Source organism: Malurus melanocephalus, unplaced genomic scaffold (genome assembly GCF_030028575.1).
Source record: "Malurus melanocephalus ecotype Western Australia unplaced genomic scaffold, MMel_1.1 scaffold_301, whole genome shotgun sequence".
NCBI lineage: Eukaryota > Metazoa > Chordata > Aves > Passeriformes > Maluridae > Malurus > Malurus melanocephalus.
In genome coordinates this window covers 104,270-124,772 of record NW_026623533.1, presented here as the reverse complement: position 1 = coordinate 124,772, position 20,503 = coordinate 104,270, and the positions used below count along the sequence as shown (strand labels likewise).

Genomic DNA, 20,503 nt, shown 5'->3' with positions numbered 1-20,503 from the left:
TCCCTCTTTTGCATCCACTCCCCTGACTCACGCCCCATGCTGCACCCAAAACATCCCACTATGGCCAATCTAGCCGCAAGAGATTTTGTGTCCTCCTTGACATCCTTCAGAATTGCATTTTGGTTCACGTCAAAAAAAGAGAAAGCTAATCAGCCTGAACTGCTTCCTGGTCAGGAGCAGGGAGCCTCACACTCTGAGGAAGCCCTGTATCTGCCCCAGCACTCTGCTACTACAGCTTGTCATGTTGCATTGTCCCTTTCAAGAACTGATCCCATTCCAGACTTTGGGGCTTTTGCCCCCACTAGTCTGACTGGAAAGTTTACCAGGATGAAGTGCTGAGTACTTAAATATTTCCCACTTACATTTATTCATGACCAGTTTAAATCCCTTCCTTTATAAACCTGGTCCTTTTTGCTTAAATAGCTCTTCATCTCTCTGTTTTTCACTTATTTCTTATCTGATATTCTATGAAAAAAGTTCTGCAGTCCCCACAGACTTAAGTGCCAGCCTTCGGCTGCACAACTAAGTGAAGAATTTGTTTTAGTCCTTGCTTGTAAGCTAATTTCTTTCTTCCCTTCTGACTCTATTCCTTCTCCACTTGTGGAGTTTGAACTGATGGATCTCAAAGTGAATGACACTGTGCAAGGAAGACGTCAGGGTTAGTCTTGCTAATGCCTCTTGCAGTGACACAAAACCTTCCCTTTTCCAAATGGAATACGTTGTGGGATGCATCCAAGTAGTACAATCTGTCTAAAATCAACCTGAAATAGATTTCATCCAATCACCACCTGGAAGGCCCCCACACCAAAATTATTCCTGGTGCCCACGGTCCATTGCTGGCTGGAAAGGATCCCTTCCCTCTCTGCACAAGACACATTTCCGTTTTTCCTGATACTTGGAGTTACTAGTCCAAGCTGCCTGCCTCAGGGAAGCAGCTTTTGGCCTTTACATCATTTTGCAGAGGCAGAGCGTCCTTGGTGTGACAGCACTTCCCTGCTGAGGGCCCGCCAAGGATATCGCCAGTCCTGCCTCTCTCAGAGGCTTGATTACCCTTAGCACAGTGTTTCACACCAGCTCCCCTCTGACTCGGTCAGGGCACACAGATCTCAAAGGGTTTTGGAGAAACTCACCCCTGGCTCAGCTGCAGGCTCCCCGAAACACCCTGAGGCGGGACCAGCTTTGGCTTCTTGCCTACCCACTTCAAATGGGGTTATAACCCTTGGCTGGGCTCCAGAGCCCGAGTGTGTACGTGTGGGGGAACGAGATTCCTCCATTTATCATTTAACTTCAGCTCAACATTGCTGGGATGCAGCGCTAAGGCGGCGTGAGGCCATGGTGATGGGAACCAGGGCCAGGCTAGAGCTACAAGGGCACCGCGTCCAGGAGGGAGCCATGCCAGTGGCGCCGCCATTGTGCCTCTCACAAACACAAACAGCTTTCCAGGACATTCTGTTCACCCTCACAAAGACAGAGACGTCCCAATTTGTTTCCCATGGAGTGTGTCAGTTGGCTTGGCAGGGTGGTCTGTCACTGGGTACTGTGCTGAAGGAGAATGAAGGCATGAGGCTGTGGCTCGGGCGGGGTGAACAGATGGGGGAGTAGCTACTCCTCCTCACTGTCCTCTTTTTTTCTCAGCCCTTCTCTCCACAAAGACTCATTTGTAAGGATGGCAAAAGCCCAGAGCAAAAAAGGGAGGAGAGCTTCCCCTCCCTCCCTCTTTTGGAGGTATAACCTACCTCGGCTGTTACAAGATCCCTTTTCTGTCGAGTTGCATTAAACTCATTTCTGGAAGAAAACAAAAAGGATCTTGTATAATCAAAGGTCCCTAGAGCAACCTGAATAAGCAAGTCCCCAGAGAGAAGTGTTTCTCTCTGATTACCATCATTTTGTCAAAGAGGTCTTTCTTGGGTTAACATTTGAAAAGGTGATTTTTTTGTTTTGGGGTTTTTTTTGTCATCCTCTCATTTTACCAAATTAAGCGGCACTCCAGTCTCTGCTTGGACAGGGAGGTACCTAGAGCTTTGGGGAGATGTAAATAGGCAAAACAGACTTACACAACAGGATACAAATTGTAATGCAGCTTCATATTTACTTCATGCTCTGTGTGAGTGGCTACAAGTTCCCCAGAGTGTTGCTTGAATATACTCTGATGGTACTTTTGATAGCAGGAGATGACTCTCCAGCTGGAGCCGACTTTGTGATTAAGTTTAGAAACAAGGACATCAAACTATAAAATACACTTAGATCTGTCAACACTTCATGATGGTGTAATTTGACTTGCATGTGCGTCCCCTAGATATATTAGAATTCATTAGACATACAAACCTACGTCCAACTTGATGCTTCGATTGATATTGATGGCATAGATCCATTTAATTCAATGGGATCAGGAACATTGCCTAGTTTGGGTTTTGTTTGGATTTCAGCTTCTATGTGAAAATTTGTATTGAAAATGTTTATTTTAAGGCTGTATAACACTTAACTTCTCTGTGCTTCAAATAGCAGCTAGGATTTTATCACGCAATTAAAACTGCAGATGGATATTCATTTAATGTATTTTTCCAGTCATGAAATCATGATCTCATGCTGTTTTCATTCCATTATTCCTCTAGGCTTTCTCGAGACCATAGATGTATCATTTTTCATAACGACCTCCATTTTTCAAAGAGAGGACCCATGCCCATTACGGAAATACTTGGAAAAGAGTTGTAAACATTCTGAAAGCGTGTTCTGCATCCAACCTACATGTAGATGACATTTTACATGTTAGATTCAAGGCTATATTTTACTTTCTAACTTGCACTGCATTGCACTTGCTCATTCTAGTTTTGTTTGTAGGGCTTGACAAATAAGGAATTAAAACTCACCTCAAAGTTCTTCTCAAAAGAGAAAGCTTGCAATAAGATCCTGTAGATTAAAACAGTCATGATGTTAAACTTTTTTTTCTACAGCCTCACTCTGCCCTTGGCAAGCAATGCCAAGTTTAAAACAATACTTGAATTTTGGGGTTTAATAATCCCGAGTTTTCCAGGGCACCCTTACACAAACTCTTTCTTTTTCCAAGGAATGGAACATAGCACTACATTCTTTCCTTCCTAAGAAATTTATTCTCTCACACACTCTTCACCTGTGAGTTTTCATGACTGTAGTTCTGGTACTTGCTACTATGAAGAAGTGAAAAGAGTTCATAGTTCTTCAGAGGCTCAGAACAAAAAAACAGAACAGGCAAACAGGTAAAATGGGACAGGTGATCAGAGCTTTCCACAATCAAACTTCCAGGGTAATAATAATTTTGTGACTGTTACTTGTAAGATTCAATTATAAATAATTTTAAATGAGTCCATGCTTAAAACAAGCAAACAAATAAACAAACAAAAACAAACAAAACCACTAAACAATTTCTTATATTACGTTAGAAATCTTTATAATTGTTGCAAGGAAATTATCTATAAAATCCAGTTGCATTACATAGTAAGATAATTTCTATAACAAGAAGAGCAATTATTTACTCCAGCAATCTAAAAATATTTAAGAAAACTGCAGGTGCAGTCTGTTCAAACAAAACCATACTTCACTGAAAATCACTAAATGCTTACTCATCTGACCATAAGAGCAAAAATGCCAAGGAGGTTAGATTTTGTTTATGAATAATGGTTTTGTAACAAATTCAGACATAAAAAACAAATCTTAAGTTATATTATAGTTATAAGTTACAAATTATATTTTAGTTTCTACACCTGTGAGAGAGAATGATGATATATTCTGTAGATGATAGTAAATGATAATTTTCATTTACAAATTTCAGCAATGTAAAAAAATACAATGATAGAAAAATAAGGAGCTGTAATATCAAAATATTTAGGAAAATCTTCGTAGAGATTAGTATTACTAATGGAATTAAAAAATGGAATTAAATTCTTACCTTGCAAAGAGGACAGCAGTGAATGAAGCAAGAATATACTCCACGGTATCATTAAACTCAGCTTTCCTACAATGTTCATTTCAATATAAATTAGTATCCAAACTAATGGCTTTGATTATATGGCATCTTACAACTATGTTTTTCTGCAGAGTGTTTGAATCCTTTACAAGTTAGATAATTGGACTCATTATTTAAAATAATGCAATGCAAAAAAGGAAAAGGAGACTTCAAGCTTGGTCGCTACATACAGCTGCAGGAACTTTGCGAGTGTTATGTACAACTTCCTGGCTGCATGTCTCTCATTAGCAATGCATGGTATCTCCTCAGCACAGTCTGTATTAGTTACACTTCCACCAGACCTGCGAGTATTACTCCCCTGTTGAATTGAATAGGCCCTTTATAACCTGGCAGACAATGACAGAAATGTTGCCATGTCATGGTGGTTTGAGAGATCCTTCAGTCGTCACACACCCTTGTGTGCTTTGAGGCTTGAGATGAGTGCTATTCTCTACTCCTTAGTATGGCAAAATATTTTTGCAAGACCCTGAAATAATATCACTGTATAAATTAAAACCAGGTGGTTTTAGCGATTAACATATTAATGTTTTTTCTCTGTCCTAAAAGGAGAGATACGAACTTCTATTAAATCATACATCTATATTTTTAAGAATATTCTGGATGTGTTTCTGGGTAGTTTGCTTATAGCACAGACGGAAGTTTCTCAGATGATAATTATATTTTGGTTTTAAAAAATAATGTTATGAAAATTTCATATTAGGAAAAAGGAGAAAGAAGTCAACAAGGCCAAAGGGTTGCATTTCTAATTTTCATTAAAATATAAAATTAAAAATTAAAAACTATCATGTTTTAAAATAACAGATTCTTACCTGCGTCACCATAAAGTAAACAGAATCATTAAAAAGCACTACTTTAAAACAATGCTACTTGAAATTGCTGCTGTTCATTTTATTTTGCAAAGCCTATCTTTTGACTAACCCTCCTTTCTTCCTAGGAGGTGCTTTGTGAGACGCTCTAGGATGCTACATAAGGTTTGGACCCAAATAAAATTTAGAAGTTAATGGCCTCACTCAGGTAAAATGTTCTCCCATTCTTTCTTCTAGTTTGTTTCTCTTTCCTGCTCCCCAAATGGACAAGGGAAGGCAAATGAAAACTCAGCCTCTCCAAGCACAGGTAAGGACAAAACCCTGGTCCATGCAGTAGCCAATCGTACTGGTGAAGGTTTGGGATCAGTGATGGCACAAGGGTACTTATTGCAAACTGATACATAACACAACACTCTGTGGGATATTTCTTAAGAACTTCTTATTTTTATTCCTGTTTGATTTGAGAAGCTGGCATTCCCATCATTGCATTTCAAGAGGCGGTTTTGCTTTGTTTTTGCTTCTGACTAGCTATGGGCTGGTCCCATGGACTGGCTGCTTATCTGCAGCTGGACTGCATCTCTCAGCTCAGTTGCCTCTCCTGCCTGTGGTCTAAAACCACTCCACACTGCAAACATAAGCGTAAGAAGTGATTTCCTAGGCCATATGGACACATTTATATAGTCACTCACAGACTTTTAACTCTTATGTGAGAACTTAGAGCAAGTATACTTTCACCATCTCATGAACCTACTCCCAAGGCTGCTCTCATGATGAGATGAAACCAAGCATTACATCTTCCCAATTCCATCACCAGTCTCTCTGTTATCTTAGTGTAAAGTTAAATCTGGTTTAGAAACTGTTCCAAGCTCCTCTGAGAAATCTGATGTGGGATTCCTCTCTTCCTCAAGACTGTATTTCTCACCATGCTTCATATGCAATTTCACAAATAAATTAATGTAACCTTAATAGAAATTGTTTTTTTTTTAACATATTAAACTATCCAAAATAGCTTTTTTATGGGATCTGTTTGGTTTTGTGGGATTTTTTACAAATTTTCTATAGCAAAGTTGGTGTATGTAGTATTTTGCAGTTGTTTAACTTCTAATATTTAAAAATAGGCCAAGCCTTGTTAGCTGCGAAGGAACTTTGTAAGAGTTAAAGCAACAGGTTACATAAAGTTTAGTTGTATCTATCCAAGGCAAGGTAGAAAATAGCACAGTCCCAAGTGAGTTAAGGATGTCAGCTAAGGAAAAAATTATTCAGCCAAGTACACTGAACTGTAATTCAGAGGACTATATTAAAAAAGAGATTAGAAAAATCAAATCAAATTATATCAAGGCAACAACACACCTTATCTACACAAGTATTAGAATACTCCCAGACTGGCACATCTTAAGAAGTTGAACAGAAAAAGATGCATTAGCAAATAATTGCTTTTGTAAGAAAACAAGCACAATATAGAGATTACTTGTCCACACTTTAAAAATGCCAATGTTACATTTTTAAGATACAGATTTTCCTTCCAAAACAAAATTTAAACATTTGAATGTTAATATATTTTCATATTGCAGTCAAAATACATTTTCTTTAACTTTTCCAACATAATGTTTCAGAGGACCTAAATTTATATACAGGTTACAATATTTATCAGGATTATAAACAATGGATAAGGAAATAACTGCATTCCATGCCATGGGCACAAGCTTGCCCTGGTTTGGAACTGGGTCCACTGTTGTCAACAAAACACTGTATTTTCAATGAAGAATTCAAGTGAGGCAACATTTTTTGGTGCACAGATGACCTAAGGATTAGCACTGGTGAAAGTAATGAAAGAGCTGGTTGAAGTCAAGGGCATTTCTTCTTTTCTGAGAACTATCTCCACAGCTGCTCAAGAACCTTCCCAATGGTTCRAAGATCAAACTTACTATTACTCTGTGGATGTGTGTCTCTGGCCAGAGTGGATGCTCCATGAGCAGCACTTGATTACCATCCCTGCAGAATCAGGGTATGAGGACACATTTTTACAAAAACCTTCAAACTTTACAGTGGTTAGTTACAGTTCCCCAATGAAGTTAAGCCCTCTAGTGGGTGATCAGAAAGCAACCTCCCAGAATAAAAATCTTCAGTCATCCAGGCAGACAGGAGCCCAATTCCACAAACATTTCTCATTTAGAAAGGGAAGGACATCACTCTAGAGGACTAACGGGCCACTTTTATAGGAGTTCAGTTCAGAAAGCATTTTTATTGTTAACAGTCTTCTGGTTGAAGAAATGACATGCAGATATAATCTTTGGATATATTAATAGTAATGCAATTTTTACTTTCAGCCTTTCCACAAAAGAACAACAAAACAATAAGCCCCAATTGTTACAAGCTGTTCTGTGAGCAGAAAAACACATCCATCAGGCTTCCTCATAACTGTGAAATCCACCCAAGGTTACTGGCAGCAAGTATTGCATCTCCCTCTGCTTCCTTAAGTTTTACACTTTGCATCATCTCTTTTACCCTCCATCCCACTGATGTAACAGCTAGGCAAGAATTAGTTTTGGACAAGCCACAGTATAGGGTATGTAWGTGCCAACTGGCAGGCCAGGACACATTTTCTAAGTAATAAGTGAGCCATCACTTTTCATCACACCATCCAAGCAACTGAAAGACTATTTTYCCTCAGGTCAAGCAAATTAACATCAAGACACAAGTTTTCACAAAACTCATAGGATTTCAAGCAATCAAAGTTAGCTCTGCACAGCATCTTTTCATTGGAAAAGCCAGGCTTGGAGGCTGAGCATTGCAATTGCATTCTCAGTAGTCCAAGAGCTTAGAGAGCCAGAAAGGGGGAGTGAGGAAAGCAGACCATGCATCTTGCCAAAGATAGCAGGAGTCTGGGATGAAATATCCCATTTGCTTAGCGTAAAACCAAAAAATCCTGGCATGTAAATTGGTGATAGAACAGTTCCCTTTGCTTCAATGGGAGCATAACGGGTTTGAATACAAGCATTCACCTTCTATTCAAATCATGGAATGCAGTTATTTTGTGGCAGAAAGTGACAGCTAAAATGAGAAGATGGATACAAAATTCCTTTTTTAGAAGGAATTTGTTTGCTACAGCTTTAACTCTTCAGTAACTGTGAGTGTACCTCTAATATTCTATTGAAAAAGCACACATTATGACAAATGCTTAACATTAATAAATAGCTGTAAGCACCTGTTTTATTACACTAGAGCAAAAGGGTGGAATTTTACTATTTGTTCCAAWTCCCCAACTCACAAAGAAAGCTGGTTTGTGTTGACTAAAAGTACACTGAAAAAAGCCATCCATTAAGCAAATGAGAATACCATGCTAAGACAAAGCCCAACAAAAATCTCAAGTACCAAGAGACATGGTATGGCAATGCTGCTATGGCAATAGTGGCATACAAGCAACATTAAAATACCCAGCTTGGAGAGCAATACAGCAGTAGCTGGGCTCTCAGTGCCTTAGTCATGAGTGTTCTTTCAGTTCCACTCCAAACTGGTTTACAAATATAGGAAACAGCCCAGGGCTGTGCTCACACCTGTTAGGTCAGCTCATATTCAAGGCCTCATTCAATCACTTCCAGCTCTTCCAAAGAACAGAATGAGTCTTTATAACACTGTTGTTGGTCCATCCCACATTTACTCAATATACATTTTGTCCCTGGGTCAAGGGATAGGAACTGAAACTTCTCCAACATTTAATACACACATCCTCTAGACAAATTTTTGAAAATTACTTTTCGACTGGCTTTTCCCCCTTCTTCCAAGGCCTTCAAATTGCCTCACCCAGCGCATAACATAAGCAGTTACTCCTAGGTGCTCGTACTGTGAACACAGTTGAAGGATAAATCACTTAAACCTAATCTTTGAAGTCAAAATACTTATTTCCTACATTTTGACATATTAATGCAAGACTACATATTATCTGGTGATGCAAGAGTTCAATACACCTCCCTCCCCTCATAATTACTTTGGTTTTGATAGTGTTAAGTGTACCAGAACGACTGAAATATTTCATGAACCAGCGTGCTGTTTGTTACATGTACCCATAAAATCCAGGATGCAAGCCTTCTTTATGTTTGGATAACCACACATTCACCAACAGGAGAAAGGTTTTCATTATTCCCAAGATCCTCCATATCCAAAATTACTATGAAAGGATAAAGAACTGCCATCAGCCCTCCAATTTTACTGTAATACAAACCCCTTTGTGTATCAATCTTAAAACACAGTGAAAAACTCTATTTATCCACCAAAAAAAAGGCAATTTAGAAACATGAAAATTATCAAATTCTGTTTATTGACCGCCACACGACTGTAACTATATACCAATTTTAACGGTAAGACTTCTGGTAGCGTGCACGAGCACCAGGCCCTCCAAATTTCTTGGATTCACAACGGCGAGGATCTGCAACAAGCAGAGTCCTATCATACTGAATTAGGATATCCTTGATCTCTTTCTTGGAAGCTTCATCAACATCTGTTTTAAAAAAAAAGATCTTTAGTTTAAGTAGTTTTACGTGGAAGAAATCCACATCAATACTTTTTGCAATGTAACAACGAAAAGCCATACATTTCCACTTAAAGCTAATACAACAATCAAAATTACTTACATTTTTGATAGTAAGCCACCAAAGCTTTGGAAATAGCTTGACGGATAGCTGTTAAAAAAAGAGAAAAGATCAGTAGGGATTGCAGATCTATTTAAAATTAAAACACAAAGTGCCAGTTATCTGAGAAGTGTGCTATTTCATTTGCTGCCTATTTGTCCTTTCTCTCTTTAATATCCCCACTCACATACTCCACGTGACCTTTACTTTGGCAGATCTTAACATGTGCCAAGAGGCACCCAAAGTTCATCTGTCAATTTGACAACTGCCAGCTAGCCAAGAAATTGCACAAGGGATGTCTGATCACCTTCTCTCCCAAGTACTAATGTAGGTTCATTTTCTATCTACAAGCAGGCAACTTTCCTAGAAATCACAGAAAATTTCCTAAAAATCCCTAGAAACACAGTTCTCTGAAATATCTTTTTCAACAAAGGAAAATTTGATCAGTGTGTTCAGAGACTAAGGAGGCAAAAGGGTGAACAGGATTGGTGTGCTAGAACATGGCAATACCAATAAACTAGCAGAGTAACACAGTAATCAGAACTCAAACCAGGAGAATGGGAGTAACTGTCAGGATGTTGTTACACTGGTATCTGTCAAAACATCAACATCAGGATTTTGATGAAAATATGAATGTTCTGAAAACAAATGCTGTAAGTTTGAGCCTAAAATTCGCCTCTGCTTTTTATACAGCCTCAGCTCCACTAACTATATTCAAATTAAGAGCAGAACAAATCTATCTTTTGTAAAGATGAACTGTAATCAACAGCTAATGCTATTAAAAGAATATTTCCAGCCTTCCCGGCCTAGCTCTGCTCATCACCTGAAAGATGTTTCTGAGCTATGGAAATATATAACTATATGTATATATGGAAATGTAAATATGGAAATATACAACTAATCATTTAACGTCTAATACTAAACCCCTCCCAAAATCCTTGTGCTCAGCTGTATTTTAATTGCCCTACCACACTGCACAATGTAGTTTCCATGTGCTTTCTCAAAATTTTATCATTTTGCTTCACTCAGRCTTTACTCACCTTGTTACAACTTTGTGTACAAAGTGTAATTAATAAACCCCTATGAAAAACTACGTTTGAAGAGTGGAAAAAGAAACAGAACACCAAGTTTGGCAAGTCACTATTTTGAACTGAAGCCTCTGAAATATGTGGCTGCGTCGGGTCTGGGAGAGATGATTTTCCCATTACAGCTTCCACTTGGTTTGTGTTCTGGCTACAGCTGAGCAGTGCTTGTACAGCATCAAGGCTGTGCCTACAGCATTTCTCCATCACCATTAGTCTAGGAGTGGTTAACACCTTGGAAGAAACAGCCAGGGCAGCTAATCCAAACTGACCAGTGGGGATATTCCATACCAGAGGGTGTTTGTTTTGCAGTAAAAGCAAAGGAAAAGAAACCGCTATACGTACTGCAGCCCCACTTCCCAGGAAGTGGCTAAACATTGCCTGCTGATGGAAGCCTTTTGTTTTCCTTTGCTTCAGTGCACAGCTTTTCCTTCTGCTTTATTCATGGCCTTGATCTTAACCCATAAGGCTTTTTCATCTTATTTTCTCCCCCTCCCCATCAAAAAAAGCAGAGGAGTGACATAGCAGCTTGGTGGGCACCCAGCATCCAGCCAGTGTCAATTCACCCAGAGTGGCTTCACCCATTCCAGCCCACAYTAGAAATCCCACCAAAAACATACCATAGATTTGTGCTACGTGCCCACCACCCTTCACACGCACTCTGATGTCAACACCAGCAAACCGTTCCTTCCCCAGAAGGAGGACAGGTTCAAGAAGCTTGAAAACAAAACACAAAGAAAATTCATTTGTAATCAGGTCTGAAGCTCGTAGTAGGTTGAGCAATGTGATGTTATTGAAAATTCTGAAAAATGGAGCCTTGATTTTAAAAGCACACATTGAAGTCAAGTACACCTCTTGCAGAGTCCTTTGACATCTACTAGTGCTGTCTTAAGATATAGTTACTGAAGTCTTTGGTTAATTTAAGTTTTAAATATCTCAATAGCAAAATACATGTGCATTATTTTTTTTTCAACATTTAAGAACTAGGGAATAGTTTACCTAGAATGCCATAACTACATGCAGAAAATAAGTGAGGTTTATTAAAACTGAAGAACTGAAGTAATCTCCAGGTAGTTTTCTTCACTATTTATTACACTTTATGGTTATCTAAGCAGTTCTACATGCTCTCTGCAATGTTCAGCAGCTATTGTATAACATTCTAAACAACCTTTTTAAAATGAGGGCTTTAAATCACCCATTTGAGTTTGGAAAGCGGATAGGAAATGCAGAAAATACTTCACACTTATTGAAACCGGTTAAGCAAAACCCCCATCATGGAAATGCAGTTTACTGAATTTTCATAACATAATCTTTATTTTAGATAATCAGTTAACAACCTAAGATTTGGTAATTTCAATAAGAGAAGCAACTTGTCTCCAGTGTCAAGCAATTATATACAGGGGAAGCCGAGGCTGGCTGGATGCTTACTTTATACTGCAGAGTTCTGGGCTCAATCATTTCCAGAGGTCTTCCATTAACTTTAATGAGACCATTCCCTCTCTTGCAGTGGGCAACAGCTGTTGCAGTTTTCTAAAAATCCAAACATATATTAAAGCAGTGTCTTTTTTGCACGAGCAACAGCAACTTCCATTTAATTTAAACAATCTAGCAGTCCAAGTCTTATGCCCAATACTAACATTTGGCACTAAACACCAGTATTACACCTCCCAGTATTATACTCACAGCGTTAAGGTAGGATCTTAATAAAACTGTGTTTGATTTACAGCTACAAGATCTAGTTGCATACGAAGGAAAGACCCCTCCGTTCCACAACACCGTATTTTTCTGGCTTATTTTCTCACACGAGCTTGGTACCGTTAATTATTCGAGACGCTGCATTCCAGCAGTGCGACCATTACGTTGCAACCACTCCACAACGTGGTCCTCGGACACCAGCAATGGTAAGCCAGGCCACTGTGGACTGCGGCGACAGCGGCGGCCACTCCCGAAGACTCCAGTGACAGACAACTCAGGCCCACTCCCCAGCGGGGTAAACCCTTCCCAATACCGCAGCGCCCCAGAGACACAGCGCGTTGCGCCAGCCACAGAGGGGGACACGTGGGATGCCGAGTGGACTCAGCCCACCGGCGTTCCGGCGGCCCAGCCCCGCCGCACAGCCCTGGCGAGGAGCTGCAGCCTAGAGAGCCCTAGCGCGAACGACCCAAAGGCGCAGCCCAGGCCGGGAGCGAGGAGCAGATGGCGCAGGCCGCCATGCTCGCGCCTCACCTTTCGCCCGAAGACCTGGACGCTCTGCAGGGGGCCCTTGGCCGGCATGACTGTTCCTGCAAGAGAAAGGGAGCGGCGTGAGCGTGGGGGAGCGGGAGAGCGGCGGCGTGGCCGGGCAATGGCCGGAGCGCCCCGACACTCACCCACCCTCGGCGGCGGCGCGGCAAAAAGGCCGTATGGGGCTTCCCGGCCTCGAATCAGGGGCGCCGCGCCGCAAAGCACAACGCCATCACTTCCGGCAGCGCGACGGCGCGCGCGCCCGCCTCCGCCCCGCGTGGCGCGCTTTGCGGCAGTGCGGGGCCCCGCCCCCGGCCCCCCTGGAGACGGCCCCGCCCCCGCCCTCGGCAGGGCCCCGCTCCCCCGGCCTGGGGCACAGCTCGCCTGAGCCGGCGCTGCGAGCTGTGGCCGGCGTCACCGCTCGGGGAGGGCTTCTCGGCAGGGACCGACAGCGTGCGCAGCCTGCCAGGGGCTTTCTCTACTCTTGATACCGCAGTGTACTTCGTTGGGTTTCCCAGTCACRAGGCAGAACCTGGATGCGCTTCTGCTATAAAGAGGACAAAATGAACCTCCTTGAGATGCAACAGTACAAACTACATAGCTTTTATAATTTTAAAATTTGGTAAACTGGAGAAGAAGAAGCATCAAACCCTGTATTCTCTTTTAGCACTGTGCACTGAAGCATATTCAGGCAATGCCTTATACCCCACTTAAATATACAGTGATTGTTATATCTGAAATCAAATCAGTTCTCTTGATTTAATGCATTCAGGGAAACACCTGAATCAAACTCAGCTCTCTCTTCATTTTTTTTCTTGTTTGATATCTGTCATGAAACATGGCATTTAAGTTACTTTCAGACTGAAAATATTTTACTTCTAATGCAGTAATGTTTAGTATGCAAAATTTTCTAGAAGGAGGAAAGGAGAATCTCTTGATGAAGTGAGGTCACGCTTCTCAGATATTTTAAATGATAACGGTTTAAATTACTATGATGAATTAGAAAGTTGACTGTTCAAATGAAACAATCAGTTCCTTTGTCTTTGGACAGGATTTTAAATACTGAACATTAGTCATCAGTCATGTGAGGATTTAAACAAGCACTTAGCTTTATGCAATTTGAGTGATTAGTTCTGTTCAAGTGAATAGGACTGTGCAGAACATGTAAGATTTAGCACATCTCAAACCCTTAATTGTACAAAGCTTTAACATGTGATCCAAAAAGTGATTTATTTTTTTAAGGCTGTTTCCTAAGGAACACTGTTTATGCAGTCACACGTGTTTATCATGCAGTCTTTCCCTGTCATCAGAAGAAGGGGAATGGTCACCCCCTTACTGGCCAATTTCTGTTAGTTTTTGCAGATGAGTGGAAATTTCAAAACCAATGTAGGTTTTATATATTGGTTGAAAATTGGTGGCTCTGTGTAAGAGAGATCTTTAACTTGCGCAATGAAAGCAGCTGCAGGAGCTGAAATATTAAGACGTTATAAAACCTTTATTTTGATGAAAAAGATAAAACATAATACCTAATTAACCCAGTCAGACAAAAAGGTTCAGCTAAGACTTGTGATCAGCCCAAAGGTGAGGCATTAGTAATTCAGTTTTATTGGGTGTCCAGGGAGCTTTTAAAGAAAAACAAAGCAAATGTAAATCTATTTCGTATATGGGCATTATCTGAATTCTGCAACTGAAAACCTGTGTTTTCGTATGAACTATATCATTCAATAAGTTTTTTGCAAATGTATAAAACTTACATTTTGGGAGCATGCTTTCTTAGGTCCTTTAAAAGTCATCTTCATTTGTGTGTTCATCTGCTGCACACTCTTCCTGGAACTAAAAACAATCATCCTAGTGGAGCCTGTGTGAAAACCAGGGATATGGCTACATACATGTATCTTTCTGCCACCTATTAGCAAAAGAAGACAGTAACAAACATAGTGATAGGGATGCTATAGTGAGGGCTGGAAGATAAGGTTAAAGGCTTTGTGCTGCTTATTCCCTTTGCTTTCTAACATAGAAACAGCAATAAGAGCTAAGAGGTTGTAGGCCGTAACATTGTAAGAGTTAATTGGAACATAAATATCACCATATACAAAACAAGCAAAAAAAAAAAAAAAAAAAAATAAAGCAAAGGTACCAGAATGGAAAAGAAAACCCTCAGGTAAGATTAAAAAGTACCAGCACTACCAATATCCCTATTTAATTTTACTGAGCACAGAGTACTTTAAAATAGTAATGTACCTCAGTTTTCAAAAGGAATACATGGTAAGAATTTCCAAGCAGCGCCTACAAACTCTTGTGTTCACTTCCTTTTTATTTGTGAAATAATTGTACCTGTGGAATGTAAGGCATTTGTTTGGTGGCCTTCTTTTTTTTTTCTTTTTTTTTTTTTCACCAGTGTGAGGTGGAATAATCAGACCCAGAGAAATTAGGGTGTGTTTGCTGCTCATAGCAGAAAGAGAATCTCATTAAAAAGCTGGCAGGTTTGTACCCATCTAGATAGGGCTTATTATTATTTCCTAATAGAAGAAAAACTACTTGGATTTTACTGTAGTGTAAGTACTTGATTTCACAGTCATTCTGTCTAACAGATGATGTGTTGTGTAGCTTTGTACCAACAACTAAATCTTTTGCATGGGCATTTAGTGAGGCTTTAAGGGATTGAGAGTCTCACTGCCTGACCTTCTCTTCTCCACTGGAACTGCTTTGACTTCATTGCAGGGCTGTGATATAAGGTGCTGCTGTGACCTACTCATCTCCCACAGACCAGCCACAAGCACTGCTGCTCTCAGTTTTCTGGAAATAGTGAGGGTATGGCAGCAGGATGTAGCACTGCAAGAAAATGTGTCTGACAATGTCTCCAGTTGTTTCTTCACTTTGTGACAGGAGCACAAACCTTGTGTATGTAACATGGCTCCAGAGGGAGGAGGGCTGGAAGGGAATGGCAGGAGGTGGACAAAGGTGAGCTAAGCAGAGCCAGTGAGTTGGGCTGAGGAGAGCAGTGATGAATCTGTTTGGCAATTTGCCAGTGGAACGTTTGGAAAACTACAGTACAAAATGTGTGTGTCAGCCCAGCAATACTGTCAGGATGAGATAGTACAACCCATTAATTTTAAATTTATACTTATTTGTTACTTGAATGTTCACAATTTATTTGGCATTCCTAAGCAGGAGTCAAACCTACTGTAGATTTTTGCGACTTATGTGTTTTTGTGGGGTTTGCTTTTTCTGGGATTTTATGTAGGTTGTAATTTAAAACAACAATTGATTTGACTTCCATGTGAAATCATTCTATTGGTTCTCCACTTGGATCTTATCCTCTTTCATATCAAATTCACATGTAAGTTCAGAAAGTAAGCATTCAGAGAAGGTGACATTTTAGCTTCTACTTAGCGAAGAATTATGTAGCTGTCAGAAGGGTAAGGCAACAGAGTGAAGGTCAATATGTTAACAAGGCCAGCTGTAATGTGACTCTAAATTTCCTCCTGTTTATAAAGGAGAGAAAATGCTCTTGATGGAAAAATAATGGGAGAATTAGTGAGATTATCTTCCTCATATATTATCTGAAACATCAATAGAAAGGTAAGAGCTATGTCAAAATACAATCAGTTACATAAATTGTCATAGCAAATACAATTGTAAAAGAGCATTTAGGGGAAATACAAGGAAACAGTCTTCTACACAGTCCATAATCATATTTTGAAAAGCCATGCCTTCTACCAAAGTGTCCCAATTTTCAACTGATTTGTACTTTGTGGGATTTTTAATGTTTTTTAGCAGGATGGATAATTTTAACCAGGGAATAGATTTGTTCATATTTCATGTATGATAAGCAAAGCATATTCTCTGAAGTTTTTACTTCCRGCGGCAAAATCATCTCTTCAGAAGGAAATGTTAGCCTTGTATAATTCTTTATCTTTTGAAAATTAGTGGATTCCTTCACTAAGTATGAAGTATTTCAGGAAAGAAGATACTGACATGCCTTTTTAATGGCATCTCCTATAATCTGAAAGGTCTGGGATACCAGAATATAGTTCTCATATTACATTTTGCAACTGATGCATGTTTGATGATAAAGTGTAATTAGCTGATGGATCCCATTATTTCTGAGGCTTGCTTTTCACAGATCATATTCATCCAAGCAGCAGCTGAAGAGTTTTCTAAACTCTATTAGTGCAAGAATGTTGTGACCAATGGAAAAATGTTTGATGCATGCCAGAGAACAAATCTTCCCAGCGCTTGAAAATATGTTCTGAAAACAAATATGGATCACACAAGATTTTCATAGCAATAAATACTTTTTTTTCCCCTAAAAATGTATTTAAAAGCTAAAGCAAAATTTTTTTTCATTATCCTTCTCAAATGAAGCTCTACAGCATAAACTCTGGAATGTGGGATATGGATTATCCTGATTGGTGTGAATATTGACTCCCATTTGCAAGTTAACAATGTTAATGTTGGACTGAGATTGAAAGCACGAGCCAGTTTTTAATGTAGAAATTGATACAGTGACGGGGTCATTCACACTGAAATTCAATGCATGTAAATAATTAGCAATACAATAGTTTACACAGGACCGGGTTTAGCATTGCTGCTTGGAAAAATCACAGTTAATGATTGTCTTGACTTTAATTTTGAATGAATAGRCTAGCTCTTTCAGCACAATAAACAAAAGAAACACAAAGCCCATCTTTCTTCTGAACATATAGACAAAGGCTCTTTGTTTCAGTTCTGTTACCTGTCTTCTCGCTGAAATACAAAAAAAAAAGTTGAGACTTAAGTTTGCAACATGCATCCCATTTACAATACCTGAAAGTTTGTGTTAGCAGATAACACCATAACTTTCTAGCTGGAAAGTTATGTCTCATTTTAGAATCTGTCTATATATTAAAGGTTAAATTTAATTGTGTGGGACTTGGAATATATGGTTGATCTTTCTTGCAGCATACAAGGCTTTAGTGAAATCTATTGACAGTAAATTAGAATTACTTAAAACTCTTCTCTGCATTCACAGAAGCTGCTCTTAAAGTATGTGTGTGTGAGCTCACACACTCACACTTCTGTATGTCAACAGGAGTCAAAGCTGTAAGAAACTGACCTGGCAACAACCCAGTACCCCCAAGCTACACAAATAAGCAAAGAAGTAAAGAGAATCACATACATGAAACAATTTAATTTTTTAGAACAGAACGGCATCTCCAAGCTTCCTGCTGTATTTTGCTGCCCCTGGAGGCTGCTTCTCAGTTTAGTTCCCATTTTTAGAAACTAAACACAGCAGGGTCCWGTGGGATCCAGCTGCCCTCTCTCAACTCTTCTGCAGAAAGAGAAGTCCTGGGTCTTAGCTTCCACAGGGCTATTGGGATCCTTTCTGCCTTTTTTTTATGTTAAGAAATATGGGGAAGACTGACTGTTGAAACAGACACCTATTTCACACTTATAATACAGGCCTTTTGCCCCAGTTGGCTTAATTATGTTCAGATTGCAAATGCAGTTCTACACTCCATGATTTGTAGGTCTATGCTTCTCTTTAAATCACGCTTTTGATGTAAAACTCATGCAGGAAGTTGCTGACTCTAGTAGATGAAAAGGTGCAATTATTGTTATTAACTGCAGAAAAAGACTTAAATATGCACACACTTACTATGCTGAAACATCAGTCRTGGTTTAGAGCAGAAAGAGATAGGCTTCTGTGAAGTTATATTAAGATCTACTGAGGTAATTTCTATTTCTGATTTAGAATGTTTGTTGTTTCAAGTGAAACATTTTCCATTGCCTGTGGTAAGAGAGCAGATTAGGCAGAAGTATCAGAGCTCATGAACTGCTGTGTACTCACTGACSTACCAGAGAACTGAGACCTTTTCTCCAGAAACTGGAGTAGCTGAACTCTAAAGGAGAATGAACCCGTTTGACAAAGCTTTGTAAGGGCTCCAGATGGAAAATCTTGTGTTTGTGAGAGTAAGCAGAAATGTAGTAACAGTTCAGCTTGTAGAATTAAGGGAAAATAATAACACATTTTATTCACACAGAGCTGAACACAGCTAGGTTACCTGGACACTGCATGCTGTCAGGAACCATGGAATTGTCAAACCCAGGCAGAGTACCTGTCTAGTGTGGGATTGACCAAGTGGCTATTATCTGTTACCAGCTGTAGCTCTTGAACTGAAACAGTTCTCAGTGCCTTGTTAGATGTTAGTAGTTGATGGATTTTAAAGTAATCTATGCACCCTCACTTAGCCCTTTGTTCAAGGACAGAAGAGAAAAAGTCATAGTCTTGAATCTTCAAATGACTCTTCCATAGTTCTTTCCTCCACTGTTCCCAAGAGAATCTAGCCCATAATATCTACACACTAGGAGATCTACACAGTTCACAGAAACACAAACACATGCAGTATTACAACACACATTTTAAAATGACATTTTTTACAAGATCAAAAACAGATAGAAAAAATGAGGGGCTGTGGGAACGCTTTACCAAATAAAATGTCTGTGGAGGCTTGATCATATGTGGGCCTGTGAATAACACTCAGGAGACTATTAACTTTAGACAAACCAGATGGTTAGAAAGCAAACCAGATGCTTTTATTTATTAAGACAAAGTTCACATTCTGCAAGGTACTTTGCTCTTCTAGAGAAGGTTTCACACACAAAATAAAAGAATTATATACGAGTCCTGTGAAAATGGGCTGGAACGTCTCTTCTCACCAGAGGGTGGTTGGGCCCTGGAACAAGCTCTCCAGGGAAGTGGTCATAGCACCAAGCCTGACAGAGTTCAGGAAGAGTTTGGAAAATACTCTCAGGCACATGGTGTGACTCTAGGGGATGGTCCTGTGCAGGGCCAAGAATTGGACTCGATAATTCTTTTGGATCCTTCCAATTCAGCTTATTCTGAAATAATTGCATCACGGGAATACTCTTATACATGGGGTTTCTTCATTTTACTCCAGTAGCATCCAAAGGCTTGAGTGAAGATTATGAGCACCTTTGTTACATGTCATAAAATTGCATAGGAATATATAGTCCTTGTTCAGAAGAATTTAGAGCCTAAGGAAGACAAAATGAAATTCAAGATTTGACCAGTGATAGAGGAAATAAGAGACTGCAGGCTGTTACTGATAGGTTACAGAAACTATTTGGCTCAGTATCTATAAAGTTAATCACACTGACCTTTGGATTTAGTTTTACTGCAAATCCAGAAAGTACATTTAAATAGAAAGTATAGGCATACCAACTTTTCCTTCTCTCTAAGAAGCTGCTTCATCAAAACCTTTTGAAATCTCAAGATCCCTTGAAGTGCACTCTCTTGTGAATCATCTGCACTCCTTCAGTTGTGCTTCAGCTGCTCCAAGAAACTGTTGCCCTGTCTGATACTGTCAGTTCTCTGACATAATGCTGATCAATGAATGTATTACAGATTATTTCAATGCAAAGTCAACATTTGAAGTGTAAAATCTTATACTAGCGCTACTGCTCAAACAATAGCCTCAAGAAATACAGCAGTTGGAGCAGCTAATCATATATAATGTCCAAACTTTTTCTGAGTTTTTGAATGTCATAATTTCCCAGGAGCTTTTAACCCATGTTTTATTTATTTATTTTATGATAGTGCTACCTATTGCTTCTTGCTGATCTTAGAAAAAAAAGTATTTCTGGAAAGTATTTTCCACACCTTTAWCTCAGATGTGGCATAGTGACCCATATATTATAACTCGCAGATTAAGAAGCGAAAGACATTGGTTTGCTGAGTTTCTTAATGTAGTTTAAAAAAAA

At 39.5% G+C, this 20,503-nt stretch overlaps 2 protein-coding genes across 3 annotated transcripts in view; both read right to left on the bottom strand.

The window, feature by feature from the left end:
* Nucleotides 1-4,001, bottom strand: part of OTOGL (otogelin like) — an 88,566-nt gene extending 84,565 nt beyond the window's left edge. Inside the window, exons 1-3 of the mRNA XM_057377133.1 lie at nt 3,923-4,001; nt 2,330-2,429; nt 1,737-1,785 (exon numbers count right to left, since the gene is read on the bottom strand). Of these exons, the coding sequence (XP_057233116.1) occupies nt 1,737-1,785; nt 2,330-2,429; nt 3,923-4,001 (228 nt within the window). The remainder of the gene's footprint in view (nt 1-1,736; nt 1,786-2,329; nt 2,430-3,922) is intronic.
* A 5,099-nt stretch (nt 4,002-9,100) lies between these two features.
* RPS16 (ribosomal protein S16) lies at nt 9,101-12,964 on the bottom strand. 2 transcript variants are annotated; one of them, XM_057377136.1, is made up of 6 exons: nt 12,883-12,964; nt 12,740-12,795; nt 11,942-12,043; nt 11,134-11,230; nt 9,435-9,482; nt 9,101-9,301 (listed from the first exon to the last, which is right to left on the bottom strand). In XM_057377136.1, exons 2-6 carry the CDS (start codon nt 12,785-12,787, stop codon nt 9,156-9,158), a joined length of 441 nt encoding a protein of 146 aa, XP_057233119.1. In that variant the 5' UTR covers nt 12,788-12,795; nt 12,883-12,964; the 3' UTR covers nt 9,101-9,155. The 2 variants fall into 2 exon arrangements, with proteins under 2 accessions (XP_057233119.1, XP_057233120.1); XM_057377137.1 differs by having other exon boundaries at nt 12,887-12,942.
* Between the last annotated feature and the right edge of the window lie 7,539 nt (nt 12,965-20,503).